General features: G+C 35.0%; 2 protein-coding genes across 2 annotated transcripts in view; both read right to left on the reverse strand.

The window, feature by feature from the left end:
- DACH1 (dachshund family transcription factor 1) overlaps positions 1-19,187 on the reverse strand; it is a 452,631-nt gene that overhangs the window by 136,210 nt on the left and 297,234 nt on the right. The window contains 1 exon segment of the mRNA XM_061133018.1: positions 8,861-9,033. Within this exon segment, the coding sequence (XP_060989001.1) occupies positions 8,861-9,033 (173 nt within the window).
- Positions 14,752-14,943, reverse strand: LOC133049671 (protein MANBAL-like). Its single transcript, XM_061133823.1, has one exon. It carries the CDS (start codon positions 14,878-14,880, stop codon positions 14,752-14,754), a length of 129 nt encoding a protein of 42 aa, XP_060989806.1. The 5' UTR covers positions 14,881-14,943.

Consider the following 19,187-nt stretch of genomic DNA (forward strand, 5'->3'; position numbering starts at 1 on the left):
TCTGGTATAAGTACATCTGGATGCTTGACTCAAGTTGATATGGGAGCAAAAGTACTTCATAGATGGTGGTGTATGTTTCTACCAGAAGTGCAGAGTGTCTGCTTGGTTGCATTTTATGATGACAATCAACACTAATAATCATGGCCTAGCTTCATCACTTCATTAGGGTTTGCAATTTGATAAATTTGAAATATATCATTCCATAATCATTTATTTGCTAGAAGATTTATATGAACAGAAAGTTTCTCTTGTGCATTATTGTGTTATCCCAAGGGACAGTCTGTATGAGGAAGGCAGGCAAATGCTTCATTCCAACCCTTTATCCTTTATTTAAACCTTTTTTTGTCTTTTAAAAGATTCAGTTCCCTAGAATTCCCCAATGGTGAACAGTAAGTTTATATTTTAGCATTATTATGCACTCATGGATATAAACATGTGTCTTGGATTTCAATACACTGATATATGGCATCCTTAGATGTAGTTTTGTTTTAATACTTTCTATTCCTTGTTAGCAACTCTTTTCATATTTAATATCAATACCCAAATAAACATTAAGGGAACCTATATAACTGCTTTTCAAAATCCAAGTCAAATTTATACAAAATAGTTTTCTTTTTTGTAAAAATGATGTATAAAAGTGATCCATACATCTAGAGTTATTTATGGTTGCCCCAAAATAAACTGTTCTGTATGCAAAAGCAAATTAGGTAAATGACATTACTGTAAGGTTTTATAAATCTACTTTGTGAATCCAGTTACTCTGGTTCTAGTTTTATAATCTTTAAACATTTTGAACTTCATGCAAGTAAAGTATTATTTACTGATATAGCATTTTAGGGACCTGTTTAGAAAAGATATTGCAGAATGTAAAATTTATACACTGTATATAAAAATTTTCAGTGTTCAGTTCTTTAAATGAGAATATCCTAAACCATCTCTAAGTTCTCTCTCTCACACACACATACAACACAACAGCAGACTGGTAGAGAAAATTAATTAAAATTAAGTCATATTTTATGTTCTTAGAAAAATACTGTAATATGGCACATGAGGCAACAAGATGTTTATTCAGTAATGTAGAATAATTTGAATGTTGCCAAATGTCTCAAAAAAATTCTATATTATCATTAAGGAAAAGTGATTTTAAAAATGCTTTAAAAGTCTGCTTTGCATACTACTGAACTACCAACCCCCCAAAATCAAAATACACTACTCTTGTTATGTGAGAAGAGCTAAACAAGAAAAAGGGAGTGAGAGAGAGGTCTTATTACATTATTGCAACTGTATTTCAAAATCTTGTCACAGGTTCCATATAGAATTATGAACTTATTTTTAAACAGATGATTGTGAATACGTTGGAAGAAAATAAACTGGAAATAAGGTGATGCTAATGTCACTGTAGAAAGGCTTCTAATGATTTTATAAATACCAACTTACTCATTATGACAACCTGATGAGGCAGTAATACAATAATCCCCATTGTACAGAAAAGTAAAAAAAGACTGGACGTTAAGTGACTTTTGCAAGGTCATAAGACTAGGAGGTGGCAGAGCTGGAATATAAACCAAGGAGGCCTCCTCCAGATTTCATATTTTAAACTACTAAAATACATTGCCTTTCTTCTTTAAATTTGCTTTATATTTCAGCAAGAACCTTTAAAAAAAATCCTTACAATACCATTGTGAATGTATTAAATAAAAGTGAGAAAAATATCGATTTATTCAGGGAGATTGGGGGCTACTTGATGAATGATTCTCAAAGAGAATCAATGAGTAGAGCATTTCAGCCTATTAGGAATTCTCTAATGACAAGAGGAATTGATCACTTGATTTATACTGTTTGTTTTCCTCAGTGATTTAAGGTAACACAAGTAATACATCCTTTTACAATTTGGAAATGATACAAAGGTGGTATAAATAGCTAATATGATAGTTTGGAATATTAATGTTAAAGAGCATCTAAAGAGCCTGGAAAAAATTAATATGGATAAATGCAAATTCCTAATACAAGTGAAAGATAAAAAATTAAATTAGTTGCATTTCACATCAAAATCCACGAAATTTACTGAGTCACACATTCAACTAACAAAAAGTTATGAACTATGACTAAATTTATAAAGTATTGTCCAAGCTAAATTTTATGTTAGTTTGGTCTCTTTTCTGTGGATTCACTACTAAAACATTAGGCAGGCAGTGGAGGTGTGGTGGGGGCCGATTTAAAAAAAAAAAGCCAATCATGAGGTTGGATGAAAATCTGTCAGAAGAAATTAGAATATTTGGTTTGGAATAAGGAAATACCATAAGTACTATATATAATAGAGAACTTAAATATTCCAATTCAGTTCAGTTCAGTCACTCAGTCGTGCCTGACTCTTTGCGACCCCATGAACCACAGACGCCAGGCCTCCCTGTCCATCACAAACTCCCGGAGTCCACCCAAACCCATGTCCATCGAGTTAGAAAACAGAATAATTAGTAGACATTTTTTACTTAAGAAAATACAACATATAAGTAGAAGCTATTGAGATGAAAATTTTAACTTAATCAATGAACAACTTCATCAATCTTAAATTTGCTGAAAACAGAATAGGCCTTCTACAAAATAGATACATGAAAATGTGTAGAGAGTATGCAGGAATGATTTCTCCACTGTGGGGGAAGTTGTATTACAAAACATCTGACATTTGAAGACAAGAGAACTCTTCATGAATTAGAGTTCTCTTCAAGAAAATTAGAGATACCAAGGGAACATTTCATGCAAAGATGGGATCAATAAATAAAGGACAGAAATAGTATGGACCTAACAGAAGCAGAAGATATTAAGAAGAATTGGCAAGAATACACAGAAAAACTGTACAAAAAAGATCTTCATGACCCAGATAATTCGATGGTGTGATCACTCACCTAGAGCCAGACATCCTGGGATGTGAAGTCAAGCGGGCCTTAGGAAGCATCATCACATCACTACGAACAAAGCTAGTGGAGGTGATATACCAGTTGAGCTATTTCAAATCCTAAAAGATGATGCTGTGAAAGTGTTGCACTCAAAATGCCAGCAAAATTGGAAAACTCAGCAGTGGCCACAGGACTGGAAAAGGTCAGTTTCATTCCAATCCCAAAGAAAGGAAATGACAAAGAATGCTCAAACTATTGCACAACTGCACTCATCTCACATGCTAGTAAAGTAATGCTCAAAATTCTCCAAGCCAGGGTTCAACACTATATGAACCATGAACTTCAAGATGGATTTAGAAAAGGCATAGGAACCAGAGATCAAATTGCCAACACAACTGGATCATCGAAAAAGCAAGAGCATTCCAGAAAAACATCTACTTCTGCTTTATTGACTATGCCAAAGCCTTTGACTGTGTGGATCGCAATAAACTGTGGAAAATTCTGAAAGAGATGGGAATACCAGACCACTTGACCTGCCTCTTGAGAAATCTATATGCAGGTCAGGAAGCAACAGTTAGAACTGGACATGGAACAACAGACTGGTTCCAAATAGGAAAAGGAGTATGTCAAGGCTGTATATTGTCACCCTGCTTATTTAACTTATATGGAGAGTACATCATGAGAAATGCTGGGTTGGAGGAAGCATAAGCTGGAATCAAGATTGCCAGGAGAAATATCAATAACCTCAGATATGCAGATGACACCACCCTTAGGGCAGAAAGCGAAGAAGAATTAAAGAGCCTCTTGGTGAAAGTGAAAAGAGGAGAGTGAAAAGGTTGGCTTAAAGCTCAACATTCAGAAAACAAAGATCATGGCATCTGGTCCCATCACTTCATAGCAAATAGATGGGGAACCAGTGGAAACAGTGGCAACTTTATAGTTTTGGGTTCCAAAATCACTGCAGATGGTGATTGCAGCCATGAAATTAAAAGACACCTATTCCTTGGAAGAAAAGTTATGACCAACCTAGACAGCATATTTAAAAGCAGAGACATTACTTTGCCAACAAAGGTCCGTCTAGTCAAGGCTATGGTTTTTCCAGTGGTCATGTATGGATGTGAGAGTTGGACTATAAAGAAAGTTGAGCACCAAAGAATTGATGCTTTTGAACCATTGTGTTGAAGAAGACTCTTGAGAATCCCTTGGACTGCAAGGAGATCCAACCCATCCATCCTAAAGGAAATCAGTCCTGAATATTCATTGGAAGGACGGATGTCAAAGCCGAAACTCCAATACTTTGACCACATATTGTGAAGAGCCGACTCATTGGAAAAGACCCTGATGCTGAGAAAGATTGAAGGCAGGAGAAGAAGGGGATGACAGAGGATGAGATGGTTGGATGGCATCACTGACAAAATGTGCATGAGTTTGAGTAAGCTCCACGATTTGGTGATGGACAGGGAGGCCTGGTGTGCTGCAGTCCATGGGGTCACAAAGAGTCGGACACGACTGAGCGACTGAACTGTACTGAACATTCAAAGCCTCTACTCTTCATGTTCTGTGAATATTAAACAATAAAGATACATGGATTTCAATCTGGTACATAATACACTAAAACAGAACTTGTAGTAATTTGATACAATCTTACAGACATTTAGCTATTAGGGATTTAATGTAGAATTACTAGTCTATAAACATCATATGTCCTTTTCCTCTCTCCTCAAAGTTATTGCACTAATATTTACAGTAGTCCAAGACAATCAACCAGAGAAAATCTAAATTCAATACTTTAGCAGACTCTGTCTTGGAGGCTTGCATTTAAAGCAAATAACCATGTCATATTGGAACTGTCCTCACCTATGTAATTTTCTTTTCCTCAATGTTTTTCTTCTTTTCTTTCAATGCCAAGTCTTATTGCTCTATAGTGTTTGGGAGTTTAATTTGTGCTGCTTCAATTAACCACAGCCTAAGATTCACATGGCTTTAAGTTAATGAAATTCAAGGATTGGCCATTTTTTTCTGTAAAGAGCAGGTTGGCAAATATTTTATTTAACTCTGCCTCCGTGAAAGTAGTCATGAACATTATGTAAACTGGTGTGTGTCTACGTTCCAAAAAGTTTATTTATGTATACTAAAATTTGAATTCCATATGATATTCATGTGTTATTAAAGAGTTTTCTCCTTATGAGTTTTTCCAACCATTTAAAAATGTAAAGTCATTCTTAACTCATAGTCCATTACAAAAATTGGCAGCAGGGTAGATTTACTCAAGTTCAGCAGCTTGTAGACCCTATTCTAGTGCTTGAACCAGTACCTACATTTTCAAAAATAAATTTATGAGAAAATCATTTTGGTTCTTGTAATTAGTATTAAAGGATAACAATTTAAAATATATATATATATATATGTGTGTGTGTGTGTAACACTAAGAGCTGTGTTTTTGCTTCTCTTCTGTGCAATAAATTCTTATTGCTGTTTTCATTTAGATTGAATTTTAAGTTTAATTCTTGTCATTACGATAAAAAAATGTAACTAGCACATTCCCATATAGGGATGATACCTATTTTTTCTTGTTTCATCATTTTTTTTCCAATACAGGTAAATCTTTTTTGGTATTTAACATTTCACTTTTAATTAGCCTTTATATTTAGAATCTTTTCAGGCAACCAAACTGTAGGCTATATTCTAATTATCCACTTGGCCCCACACTATTTGATGTGACATAAGAGTTAAACATTTTCTTTGGGGAAAATAAAAATTTCCTCTAAAATAATTTTAATTAATATGTATAATGAGAGTTTTCTAAACACTGCTTCAAATGAGTGAGGCAATAAGAATGCTAAGTTCTCAGTAATAACCATTACCAGAAATGATTATAAGTTGAATTGATACTGTGATTAACAAATTAACAAATTATCTAGTAGCTAAAAGTCACTCAGGATTTGAAAAAGTTCTCTTTTCAGTTCTTTGACTAATAACAATGCAGCATTCACTGACATTCTCTCAAGAAAGGATGCTTTATTAGTTCATCTAGGTCTCCTATGATATTTGTTATTTTTCTCTGGTAAGGATACTTCTGAAAATTATATAAGGAACATAAGCCCATCTTTGTTTGGGGCTTCCTAGGTGGCGCTAGTGGTAAAGAACTCACCTACCAATGCAGGAGACTTAAGAGACGGGGATTCCATTCCTCTTTGTTTACAGAGCCACTATTATGTAAAAAAAATCCTATTTGCATATTACTCAACTTTTTAGGTAAGTAATAAGGAGACCTTTATAAAATGCATAATACCTTAAAACCATCACTGTATCATACAGGGTATGTCCATAGTCGTAAAAACTCCCCATTCTCTATTCATCCCCTGCTCCCACCCACTAGCCATCACTGATATTTTTAGCAGTGATCTTCAACATTTTAGCACCAGGGACCAGCTCTGTGGAAGACAATTTTTCCACGGATGGGGTTGGGGATAGTCTGGGGATGATTCAAGCACATTACATTCATTCTCTACTTTATGTTTATTATTATTACATTGTGATATGTAATGAAGTAAATATACACCTCTCTATAATGCAGAATGGGAGGGAGCCCCCAGTTTGTATGACTGAGATCAGGCAGTAACGTGAGTGATGGGGAGTGACTGTAAATACAGATAAAGCCTTGTTAACTTGCCACCACTCACCTCCTGCTGTGTGGTCAGGCTCCTAGCAGGTCATGTACTGGTTCCCGTCTATGGCCTGGATGGTCGTGAACCGCTGTTTTTAGGATCTCCATTGTTTTGACTTTTTCCAGTGTATCCTACACTTGAAACCATATGGTGTGAAACCTTTTCAAACTAGCTTTTTTAACTTAGCAGTATGCACTTGAGTTTCTTTTCATGGCTTGATAGCTCATTTCTTTCTAGCTCTTAATAATATTCCTTTGTATGGTAGTGAGAATTCAGCTAAGCTACTCTTAGTATGACTGCCTCAGCATCCATTTTCTTTGACCAAGTGGACTGCAGGGACCTTAAATTGACACTAGCCCCTTCATGTTAGTGCATACCAGAGTAATGAACAAATATATGTTCCTGGTATGATTTCCTCAACAGCTCTTGTGTTCAACAGTCTTCCTAGATAAGATCCCTGGGACGCTTACCAAAATCCTACTCTTTGGTTTGAATCAACCAATCCAACCTTAGCTTGGAAACCCCAAAGTACTCATCCATGGATCCTAATAAGGCATTTGCCTCAGGTCCTGCCTTGCCCTATATGTCTGTACTCCATCTTAACCTTCCTGTCTGGTCTCTGGAGGCATGCCAAGTATCAATACTTCCTCCAGATCCTATGATTAATAAACTTCTCTATTTCATTTTTTCATATGATCTCTTATTGAACCATGGCTTACCCATTTAATAAATGTTAATTTATTTTTTTGGAAACATAGTTGACATACAATATTGTATTATTTTCAGGTGTATATCATAGCAATTTGGTATTTTTATATATTACTCTCCATATAAAGTTATTATAAAATATGGACTATATTTTCTGCATTGTACACCATATGTTTGTTGCACATTTATTTGTACCTAATAGTTTGGTACCTCTAACCCCTTTCACCTATTTGCTCCTCGCCCAACCCTCTTCCCTCAGGTAACCACTAGTTTGTTTTCTGTTATCTGTGAATCTATTTCTGTTGTGTTTGTTCATTTGTTTTATTTTTTAAGACTCTAAATAAAAGTGAAAAAATGCACTATTTGCCTTTCTCTGTCTGCTTTATTTCACTAAGTATAATACCCTGCAGGGACATCCATGTTGTCACAAATGGTAAAAAACAAAGTCATAGCAGATGGATATACACTTTTTTTTTTTAATATCTAGTAAACTACTGAAGGGAATCTTGGTTGCTTCCAAGTTTTGGCAATTACGAAAACAACTGCTATAAATGTCCATGTGCAAATTTTTGTGTAGACATCAATGTTCAACTCCTTTGGGTAAAAATCATATGATTGTATGGTAAGAGCATGTTTAGTTTCATTAGAAACCACCAAACTGCACACTAAAATGGGCATTAAATTTTGCATTCCCACAAGCAATGAATAAAAATTGTAACAAGGCCATTTATGTAAAACATGCTCCAGAGACTCCCCTAAACTCACATGTTTTATATTCAGAAAAACAGGATAATAATTATGTTAAACATGGATAATACAGTATGAGGTACCTTTTACTTAGTTTAAAAATTAATAGTCTATTCTGTCAATGCATTTAAAGTACTTTGATTTAAAAATACATTATAAAGTAATATGAATGAAAAAGTATATACAGATACACACATATTTAAAAGTATAAACATAACTCCCACACGCATATACAGAGTCAGAGAATTGTGTACATATATACATACGTGATGTTTAGATAACAATAATGTTATTTTCCACTTCCTATTTATTTTTTAATCTACAAAAAACTTCCAATTTTATTACTTCATTTAGTTTTTTATATCCACACTGTATTATCCATTTTTAGGTATAGAAACAATCAGAAAGATCAAGTTAAATCAAGATGACAGAGTTAGTTAAGTGGCAGAAACATAATTTAACCCTTGTGGTCTTCTGAAAACAAATCAGATACTAATCTCCATATCTCGAGGCTCATAACAAAACACAAATATGCACACATACCCACGAACACAAACACAACCATACTTACAAGCACACATACAAAATTTGAAATATATCATTTAATACTCTATGTTCACCTCCCTCTTAGTAGATATATTATAGAACTTTAAGTTAACCTAACCTTAAATATTGCACCCATGGTTCTAATTACTATAAGTGACTTTTTCTTATAATCTATTTACTATATTACTTAGCTTTTTAAAGTTAAAACTGCGTGTGGAATAAGAAAAATGAATTGAGTGATGGTGACTTAAGATGGTCTTGGTTTTGGCCAAATCAGTCGTATAATTAAACAATTACCTTAATAACAGATGTCTCGACTCTGGATGGGGGACTCTGAACTTGTGCTGCTGCCGCCATATTTGCAATGGTGCTAAGATGGTTCATCTGGCTCATTGCCATGGTGACAGATGCTGGAGGTAGGCTGACAGGAATTAGAGGGTGGGGCATCATCATAAAAGGGAGCTCCAGTCCTGTAAAAAATACACATGTATCATCATCTCTCTATTCAAATAGAATGATGAAACATAGTATATCTCACTAATTAAAATGGTTAAGAACATAATCATTGAAAATTGAAGCATTTAAAAATGTTCTAATAATAACAAAGGAAAAATATTTGTCCTCTTGTATGCAACAATGCCCATTTATCACTCAGGGAAATTAAAGTAAAAACTAACCAGTTTGGTGCCATGTTTTATCACTCACCACTCTTCATTGGTTTTTAATATAAACAGTTAATTTTTTGCTACATTATTCTGATCAGTCTAATTCTTGTTTTAAATACTATGGTTTTCTTTATCATAATTAACTATCTAAATGTAATATACATTTCAATTATGTCCTATATTTTACTATTTGATCATTACTTTTTTTTCCTTTACAGCTATTATTTTTAGTGCTAAAAAATGCCATCGTACCATTTGGCAGAAGGTGGCTCTGCTGAAGATGGTGGAGAGGATGACTAACTGGAAGGCTATGCACTCCAGGTATGCGGGGGTGGGTAACAGAAGCCTGAGATCCCTGGGGTGGGGAAGAGTACAGTGTTTCTTTATCCCAAGAACCATCACTGCTGCCTGTGGGGAATGAATATAAATTATTTGTCTACAGTATTATTCCAAATCTTCTAATGACTAATTTTAAATGATGTTTTGAAAAACATATCACATTTGGAAAGTGGCTAAGTAATTTCTTGGGAAATAAGCTCAAGTAGATAAATTTCTCCTAAACCATATTTTCCTTTTGTTTTTCTATTTCTTGAACGTAGTTTTTGAAAAATGACATTTCTACAATAGGTAGCCTATTTGTGGGGTTTAATACTGTTTGACTAACCAATCTAATATAAAATTGACTCTATTATATACGTAGAGGACTCATTACCTCTTGGGCCTGAATCACAGTGATAGTTATAGAATGCGAAGTTATCCTTGCTTAATGGAATCCTAGTCACCCTTCAGAGTTAAGGTTCCTAACTTAATTCCTCGGCAAGTGCTAAACATGGAATTATTAAATGCCCAACTTGATTAGATAGAATACAGAGAACCCAAAGACCACTTTACAAAAGATAATAATATCAAAGCAATAAATTAAATGTATACGTATCAACATCTCCTGTTTTCAATTACAGAGAAACAAATTTATAATTGTGGCAATACCTATGCCGAAGTCAGAACAGTGCATTTGAGGGCATGCTTTTTAAAATTGTGACAGTGTTTTGGATCAAGAGAATCTTGAAACACTTAATAAGATACTCCTTGAAAGATTTTTATGTATCATTTTAATGTAGGAATGTTCTCAGATTAAATTATTTTAACATTTATTGCTTAACTGAATCTACTGAATGTACAAGCTACCCACTTGAAAGAAATTTTCTGTAATATCCCTATTGGTTTATGAGCTTCCATTTCTTAAAAAGGAAAAGAAACCATCTTTTCATATAATATGCTTAGAAACAGCAAAATTGGTAAAACTCCAATTTAAACACTCTAGCTCTATTTAAAGCCTCATTGTAAAATCTCTACGACATAGTTTTTAATGAAGAATACTTAGTTATTGCCATGATTTTTTCCATTTACTCCATGAAGACAGTTAAGGTTCAATATAAATTCAAACTCATTAGCTCAATACTGTCTGGATCTTAGAGTAAATTGCTCAGGAGTGGGTAATGAAAACTCAATTCAAACTCTTCAGCAATCAAACAAAGCAATTTTATTAAACAATGAAAAGAATCAATTAAAATGAATATCTTATCTATATTATTTTACAAGAAACCATGACAGTTTTTGGCTTAAAAAAGAAAAAAGAGGAGGTTTACAGCTTCATACAAAAGTGACTCACATAAAAGAAATTTCTCCAACTTGCTACTACGTTATGATATAAAAATTCACCTCTATTTTCACAAATTTATACAGCTTATTTCTCTACTCATGACTTTTTCAATACTTTATAACAAGGTCCTAGTCAAACATGGAGAAGTTATAAGTATATAAATTTTGAACATATTACGTCAATAAAATATTCAGTGATAAAACATCTGAAACATTTTCACTTTATATTGCCATATCAAAGTATGTACAAAAGTCATCATTACTTATTTTCTTTTTATGTTATCAGTTAAAATAAGAGTTAAAGCATAAATACCAATTATTTGGATATAGAAATAACCCTTTGGAATAAATGTTATTTGAATATGAAAATTGCATTGGAAATTTATATATAATAAATTATTTTTTCTTTCTATTTCATTTAAAATATCCAAAGGCCAAAAAGAAAAAAAATATCCAAGGACTACATTTTCACATTAGATCGCATTTTTGAGGTTAATTAACTAATAAATGAAAGTGGGAAAATTTTTCACATTCATTATTTTGGACTGAATTTGAGTTCTGCTTAGACCTATTACCTATTTCTCTGTTCAGGTGAGCCAAATTCTTTTAGTTACATCTTAATTACTAGTTAATATGTGGGAAAAAGACATTTTCTAAAGATACTTCAGTTTTCCTCTCAAATCAGTAGAGAAGCACTTATAATTCTATTTTTTCACATTATCAAGGTATAAAACATAAAGTTAAAATTCTGATTAAATCATCCTGATAAGAGAGTATAGACAAAATGCTACCTATTTCCACATCTCTTTTGGATCATGGTATATCAGTCCTTGTGTAAGGTAACTATCAATCGTCCATATGAGAGTTTTCCATAGATTTGATTTTCTCACTACATAAAATGCTCCTAGCCATCTCCGCCAATCATCATTTGTTAAATACTCATGATGTTAACTCATTTGGGTAATAAATAGAGCAAACAATTAAGAAACTAAGTCTGATGAAAAATATACAATATATAACCAAGTCAGCTGTAAGTGATTTTTGCATAATTTATAACATCCTGCTCCTCTATTAGCATGAATAAATAAGAATTGAAAATAGGCCATTTCAGAACAAGACGTGACCATAGTTATTAAAGGTATAATTTTCAACTGCTTTGCTTTAAATCAATATATTTAATGATACAAGCCAGTATCTACATATGAGCCTACACACAATCATGCATATGCATATATACCTTTGAGATTAAAGTTTATTATTAAGTCTGAATAAAAACTTACAGGAGACAGCAGATTTCCTATAAAAGAAAAGTCCCAATGTGGTGAAGGAAAGTCGCTCAATCGAGTCCGACTCTTTGCGACCCCCTGGACTATACAGTCCATGGAACTCTCCAGGCCAGAATACTGGAGGGGGTAGCCGTTCCCTTCTCCAGTGGATCTTCCCAACCCAGGAATCGAACCCAGGTCTCCCACATCATGGGTGGATTCTTTACCAGCTGAGCCACAAAGGAAGCCCAACATGTGGTAAGGGGAGTTGGAGAGACACAGAAAAGAACTGATCTCTCCTCTTTCATTCTAGTGGAATCCCACCATTTCTTTGATTTTACACTGGAGTACAAATAAACCTTGATCTAGTCCTAGTATCCTCAAAGAATATATATTATAATATGGAGCGGAGGCAAGTGTGCAGAAACTCAGACATTTGATAAATGTATAAAATCATTCCAAACCAAGGAAAATGGTCATGAGCTTGTGAAAAGGCTCAGCACATCTTCTGTTTGATTATTTAGACCTCATATGGATATTGTCATGTGTTTGGGGGGGTGGGGGGAAGGGAGAGACAATCTCCCATACCTAATCCTAAACAGAGATTGTGGAGAAGCAGTGGGACAACCTCAGGCTAGACACCTGCTTACACAGGTGGAAATAAATCTGTGCTCTGACTGACAGCAGAACACATAGGCAGCTATTGTATGAAGAAATTAAGTAGTGTAACTGCAAGCATCAGGCAGGCCAGCTCCTAATGTGTGTGGTTTGGTGTGGTTTGGTGGATAAAGAACTAGCAAATGTACTATTTTACCGCAACAAGATTAGGTGGGCATATGAATGCAAGAGGAAAAATTGAAATTAACACCTGACTACCAATTTTGTCTCTAGCTAAAAGCTATTTATTATGTATTTATATAATCTGAAACAATTTATTTACTCTGCTTAATTATATTGATAGCAAGAATATATTATTACATATATGCAAACATATGGAACTTATATACAAAAAGTGATTGTGTGTGTTTAGCTTTCCTTTCCTGTAAAAGCTGTGTATTTCTCATGGATAAATAAGATGATTTTAAGGTTTTATTGCTGTTTAGTTGCTAAGTTGTGTCCTTTTTGTGACTCCATGGACTGTAGCCTCACCAGACTCCTCTGTCCATGGAAATCCTTCAGGCAAGAATATTGGAGTGTGTTGCCATTACATCTTCTCCAGATCTTCCCTACCCCGGAATTGAACCTGCATCTCCTGCATTGACAAGCAGATTCTTTACCACCAAGCCACGTGGGAACCGTGATTTTGCAGTTCACTGTTACTGAAATTCAAGTTCATAAGGAACACCTATGGGAGATTCCCTGCTTCCATCTCCACCTCAACTTTAAAACTTAGTTATATTTTCTGAAAACGTAAATAGTTGGATGGACTATCTTAGTCTTTTTGTAACTCAGATGCTTTTTTTTCTATGCTTCCATTTTATATTTTTAAGATATTATATGATATATATTTTATGATGGATCTGGTAAACAGAGAAATAGACTACTTTGGGAAGAAACCCATAAATTTGAAGCTATCTCTACCCTAAAGATAACCAGATTATCAAACAGAATTGACAGATAGCAAATATAAACTTTTCACTCCAATTATGGCCTTCAAATATGCTCTGTCAAGACCCCCTCTTCTACTCCTTAATAACCTTGAGCAGATTTTGAGCATACAAAAATCCATTTTATTTTTATACTACTCTCTGCATCCTCCTGTCTGTCACCACCTGCTAGCCCTGGAACCTAGGTAGTTGGAAATCAGAGGGGCTTGGACAGCTTGTCATCCATTCTTCTCCCTTCTCCTGGTAAGAAAAGGAAGGTGTCTTCTCCCATCCAGCTGGCCCCTGCTCAAGTTCTGCTCACACTGTCATTCCTATGGCTGTGCTTACTGATCACTGACATCTCCCACATGGCAGGTGTCTATATCCGGAGTATCCCCTGGTATGTAATGTTTGATCACTTGTTGGGGTCATCTAGCAAGACCTCTTAATTCCATAGGTCCTTGACAATGGATATTTCCTTCAACTTTGTGCTCTTCCAAGCTCCCTAAGGAGAAGGCAATGGCACCCCACTCCAGTACTCTTGCCTGGAAAATCCCATGGACAGAGGAGCCTGGTAGGCTGCAGTCCATGGGGTCGCGAAGAGTCGGACATGACTGAGCGACTTCACTTTCACTTTTCACTTTCATGCACTGGAGAAGGAAATGGCAACCCACTCCAGTGTTCTTGCCTGGAGAATTCCAGAGACGGGGGCTTGGTGGGCTGCCGTCTATGGAGTCACACAGAGTTGGACACAACTGAAGCGACTTAGCAGCAGCAGCAAGCTCCCTAAACGTCATGGTCTTTTAAAAATTTATTTATTTATTTTAATTGGAGGCTAATTACTTTACAATATTATAGTGGTTTTTGCCATACTTTGACATGAATCAGCCATAGGTGTACATGTGTTCCCCATCCTGACCCCCCATCCCATCCCTCAGTCATCCAAGTTCACCAGACCTGAGCACCCTGTCTCATGCATCAAACTTGGACTGGCTATCTATTTTTCTTTTTTTTTAATTTTTTCTTGCCAGCACGCAGATGAGCTGGAAGATGGCCCCCAGGAAGAGTCCGTACCGCAGCAGGTTCTCCAGGAACGTGGGCTCGGGCACCTCGGGAGGGGAGAAGTCCAGGTCGGAGGCCATGGCCCCAGCTGCCTGCTGCCTGAGGTCCCCTCCGACTCACTGCTATCCAGAGCCAGCTTCTCCCTTGCCCTGGCTATCTATTTTTCATATGGTAATATCCATAGCACCTTCAATGCTATTCTCTCAAATCATCCCACCCTCGCCTTCTCCCACAGAGTCCAAAAGTCTGTTCTTTACATCTGTGTCTCTTTTGCTGCCTCGCATATAGGGTCATTGTTACCATCTTTCTAAAGTCTATATGTATGCATTAATATACTGTATTGGTGTTTTTCTTTCTGACCTACTTCACTCTGTATAATAGGATCTAGTTTCATCTACCTCATTAGAATTGATTCAAATGCATTCTTTATAATAACTGAGTAATATTCCATGGTGTATATGTACCACAGCTTTCTTATCCATTCATCTGCTGATGGACATCTAGGTTGCTTCCATGTCCTGTCTATTGTAAACAGTGCTGAGATGAACATTGATGTACACGTGTCTCTTTCAATTCTGGTTTCCTCGGTGTGTATGCCCAGCAGTGGGATTTCTGGGTCGTATGGGAGTTCTGTTTCCAGGTTTTTAAGGAATCTCCACACTGCTCTCCATAGTGGCTGTACTAGTTTGCATTCCCACCAACAGTGTAAGAGGGTTCCTTTTTCGCCACACCCTCTCCAGCATTTATTGCTTGTAGACTTTTTGATGGCAGCCATTCTGACCGGTGTAAGGTAGAACCTCATTGTGGTTTTGATTTGCATTTCTCTGATAAACAGTGATGTTGAGCACCTTTTCATGCGTTTGTTAGCCATCTGTATGTCTTCTTTGGAGAAATGTCTGTTGAGTTCTTTGGCCCTTTATTTGATTGGGTCGTTTATTTTTCTGGAATTGAGCTGCATGAGCTGCTTGTATATTTTTGAGTTTAATTCTTTCTCAGCTGCTTTATTTGCTATTATTTTCTCCCATTCTGAAGACTGTCTTTTCACCTTACTCATAGTTTCCTTCATTGTGCAAAAGCTTTTAAGTTTAATTAGGTCCCATTTGCTTATTTTTGCTTTTATTTCCATTACTCTGGGAGGTGGGTCATAGAGGATCCTGCTGTGATTTATGTTAGAGATTGTTTTGCCTGTGTTTTCCTGTAGGAGTTTTATGGTTTCTGGTCTTGCATTTAGATCTTTAATCCATTTTGAGTTTGTTTTTGTGTGTGGTGTTAGAAAGTGTTCTAGTTTCATTCTTTTACAAGCGGTTGACCAGTTTTCCCAGCACCACTTGTTTAATAGTTTGTCTTTTCTCCATTGTATATTCTTGCCTCCTTTGTAAAAAATAAGGTGTCCATAGGTGCATGGATTTATCTCTGGGCTTTCTATTTTCATGGTCTTTTGATACAAAGGCCCTCCCCCTGATGTGTATCCTTTAGTTCTGAAGATGTCAACTCTGTCTATTCTGCCACCTCCTCAATCCTTTCTCCCCCTGCTCAAACATGTACAGAAAACAGTTCAGCCGCAGCAGACATTCAGCTATGAAATGAGGTGGAGGTATCTGTAATCCTTGAGTAATATACTCTCTCTTCTCCCAGCACTTGGTGGTGAGAAAGGACCCTCAAAAAGGAATCACTAAGTCATGTGGCCTCCATTAGGTTCTGTCTTTTCACTACCAGTTTTTTGTTTTTTTTTTTCCAAACTCCCTCTCCCATGGTGGTCATCCTCTCCCATAAATGGAAGAGAAGGAAATCTGTGGAGTCTGGAGTGATCGTTAAGGTAGCAACTTCGGTTCAGTTGCTATTAATAAGTACTGATTGATTTTTACTTTTTTTAAATTGAGGTATATTTTAAATTTTGTCTCCTGTGTAACCATAGGAAAATTCCTATTTCAAATCCAAGTTATTTAGATTATTCAATAGAGCTAACCAGAAACTTGACTGTATTCTAAGTAGAATTTTAGTAACTGGTTCATTTAAAAAAAACTGAAATAAAAGGAAAGAAATATGAATGCTCAATTTTTGAAATGTTACTTCATAAATCAACTGAAACTTTAAATTACCGACCAAGACAGAAATTCAAAGAAAAAAGATTACATTAGTAAAAAATAAAGAATGATTAAATGTGGGGATAATAATTAATGAAATAAAGATCATTTTTTAGAACACAACTTTTAGATAGGAAAGAAAAAATGTTTTGGAGAAGGATGTTATTACTGTGTCTCTTTAAGTTAAAAAAAAAAAAAAGAAAACTTTGGGTATATATATCAGGGATAGTAATTAAAATCCTACCCCAAATAATTATGTTTATTATTTAATCCTAAACATATCTAATAAGAAATAGGTTCCAAAAGAGAAGGTCACCATATTTTTAAATGCACATGAGCACATGTAAAATAATCAAACACAAAGTTAAAGTGATCTGTAGAAAAGAAATGTCTTTGAAACTATCATGCATTAAGAGTAAAAGTATATTTAAATGTTATTTTCTTTCATACCTAGTTGACATGTAACTTTTTGTTCAGATTTTCCCACGGGCTGACCGTGATAAAGGAGGCAAGTCTCAAAGGGACTAACGGTCACACCACAGCTTAGTGAGTGACGCTGATAGACTGTGACGGGAACCTGACTTTGTCAAGATTCGTTTACAATGAAAATGATGGCTGGAGCAGGCATTTACTCCGTACCATTGGAGACCACTTAGAAGGATGTCAACGCCATCTTAACAATAGAATCAAGGCTACCAAGGAAAAGTAAATACTAGTGTCAGTTGCTACAGATGTTTAGCTGTTACTTCAGAAGGAGGTGAGTATAAACAAGTTATCTTTTAGAGGATAAACTTCACTGTAATAAAAAGTGTGATATGACCTGTCAACATACAAGTATTTTGCATAAATAGGAGACACAGTTCTGTCACGAATTACTGTAATGTAATATTTTAAATAATTTTTCTGGATACTGATTTGAGCTAAGTGATATACTTTAGAAAATAGAAACATAGAAACACTTAAATCATCTGGTTTTTGGTTCAACTTAATCAAATTGCTTTATCTTAAAATGAGGAAGAGGCAATCTGTAAAGGATACAATTAATTGGGGCACAATTTTAAATGTTCCAGTTTAAGTATAGTGGTTTAGCAAAGAAAACAGCACAAACACCTCCTAATTGGTATTGCACAATAATGCCCACAGAGTAGGCCATTTCCAGAGTCTAAAATTTATATTTGCACCTATAGCTCGTTTGATTTGGAAATGCAATTTTTTTCTTAGAATAATATTTTTATGAATTCTAACTATCCCACTGTCAATAAATATGAGTCACTTAGGAAAATATGTTCTTTTCCAGAAATAACTAGAGATTTTCTTCAGTTATCTGTCATTAAGTAAACCTAACTCTGAGTGTTACATATTCGTGAACTAGAAGTTTAAAACTCTTGCCATACAAGTAGTTTTCTATTTTACCTTTTACTTTATTTTGAATGCAGAGCTGTTTTGAAACATTTTATTTTATATGCAATGGTGATAATATAATACTGGTGCTATCAGTTGCTACCAGTGTTCTTAGACTCATCAGAACTATGATATTAGCTACATTTCATCTAGTTGAGATTCTTTTCACCTTGCATAATCCACAATGCTGTCAAAAGTAGCAAACGTTAATGTTCTGCACAAAGTGGCACACAGAAAACTGGAAATCAGAACTGTTTATTTTTTTTCATTTTGCTTGAATATCATTTACCATGGCTTTGACTGTTCAACTTGCAATAATAAGAAACAAATTGTAAAACCAGGGCTGAAGTTCAAGTCATTAATGTCAGATGGGATACCTAGATGAAGTCTTAAAGAACAGGCAGATATTATTAAAAAATAATTACACTGAGAATCTTTGAGGAATCATGGAAAACTGAAACAGCATTAGTTAACATAGAATAGACAATAGTTTCCATTTTACATAACCTCAATTTTGGACTCATGAAAGTTACTAGAATGTGTCATTATATAAAGAATACAGTACTTTATGGGTTTTCCCTTATTTTATACCATTTCAGAAACTTTTGATGCAATTTAAGAGAAAGAACACTATTGTTATCAAGATAAAAGTTTAAATACTTAATGTGGAGAAGACAGATAATTATATCAGAAAACACTGCTTTTTTATCTTGTTTTCTTTGGACTCATTAGCACCATGTTCTAAGTGTTAACCAGGTAAAATAGATCCTGCAAAACAAACAAAACAAACAAATACAGACTCAGACTGGTAAATAGTTACAAGGAACTCAGTATGAGGAAAGAAATAGTATCCAGATTAATTGTATTGACTAAATATTTGGGTGTCTTGCTGATGTGGATGA

Source organism: Dama dama, chromosome 30 (genome assembly GCF_033118175.1).
Source record: "Dama dama isolate Ldn47 chromosome 30, ASM3311817v1, whole genome shotgun sequence".
Classification (NCBI taxonomy): Eukaryota; Metazoa; Chordata; class Mammalia; order Artiodactyla; family Cervidae; genus Dama; species Dama dama.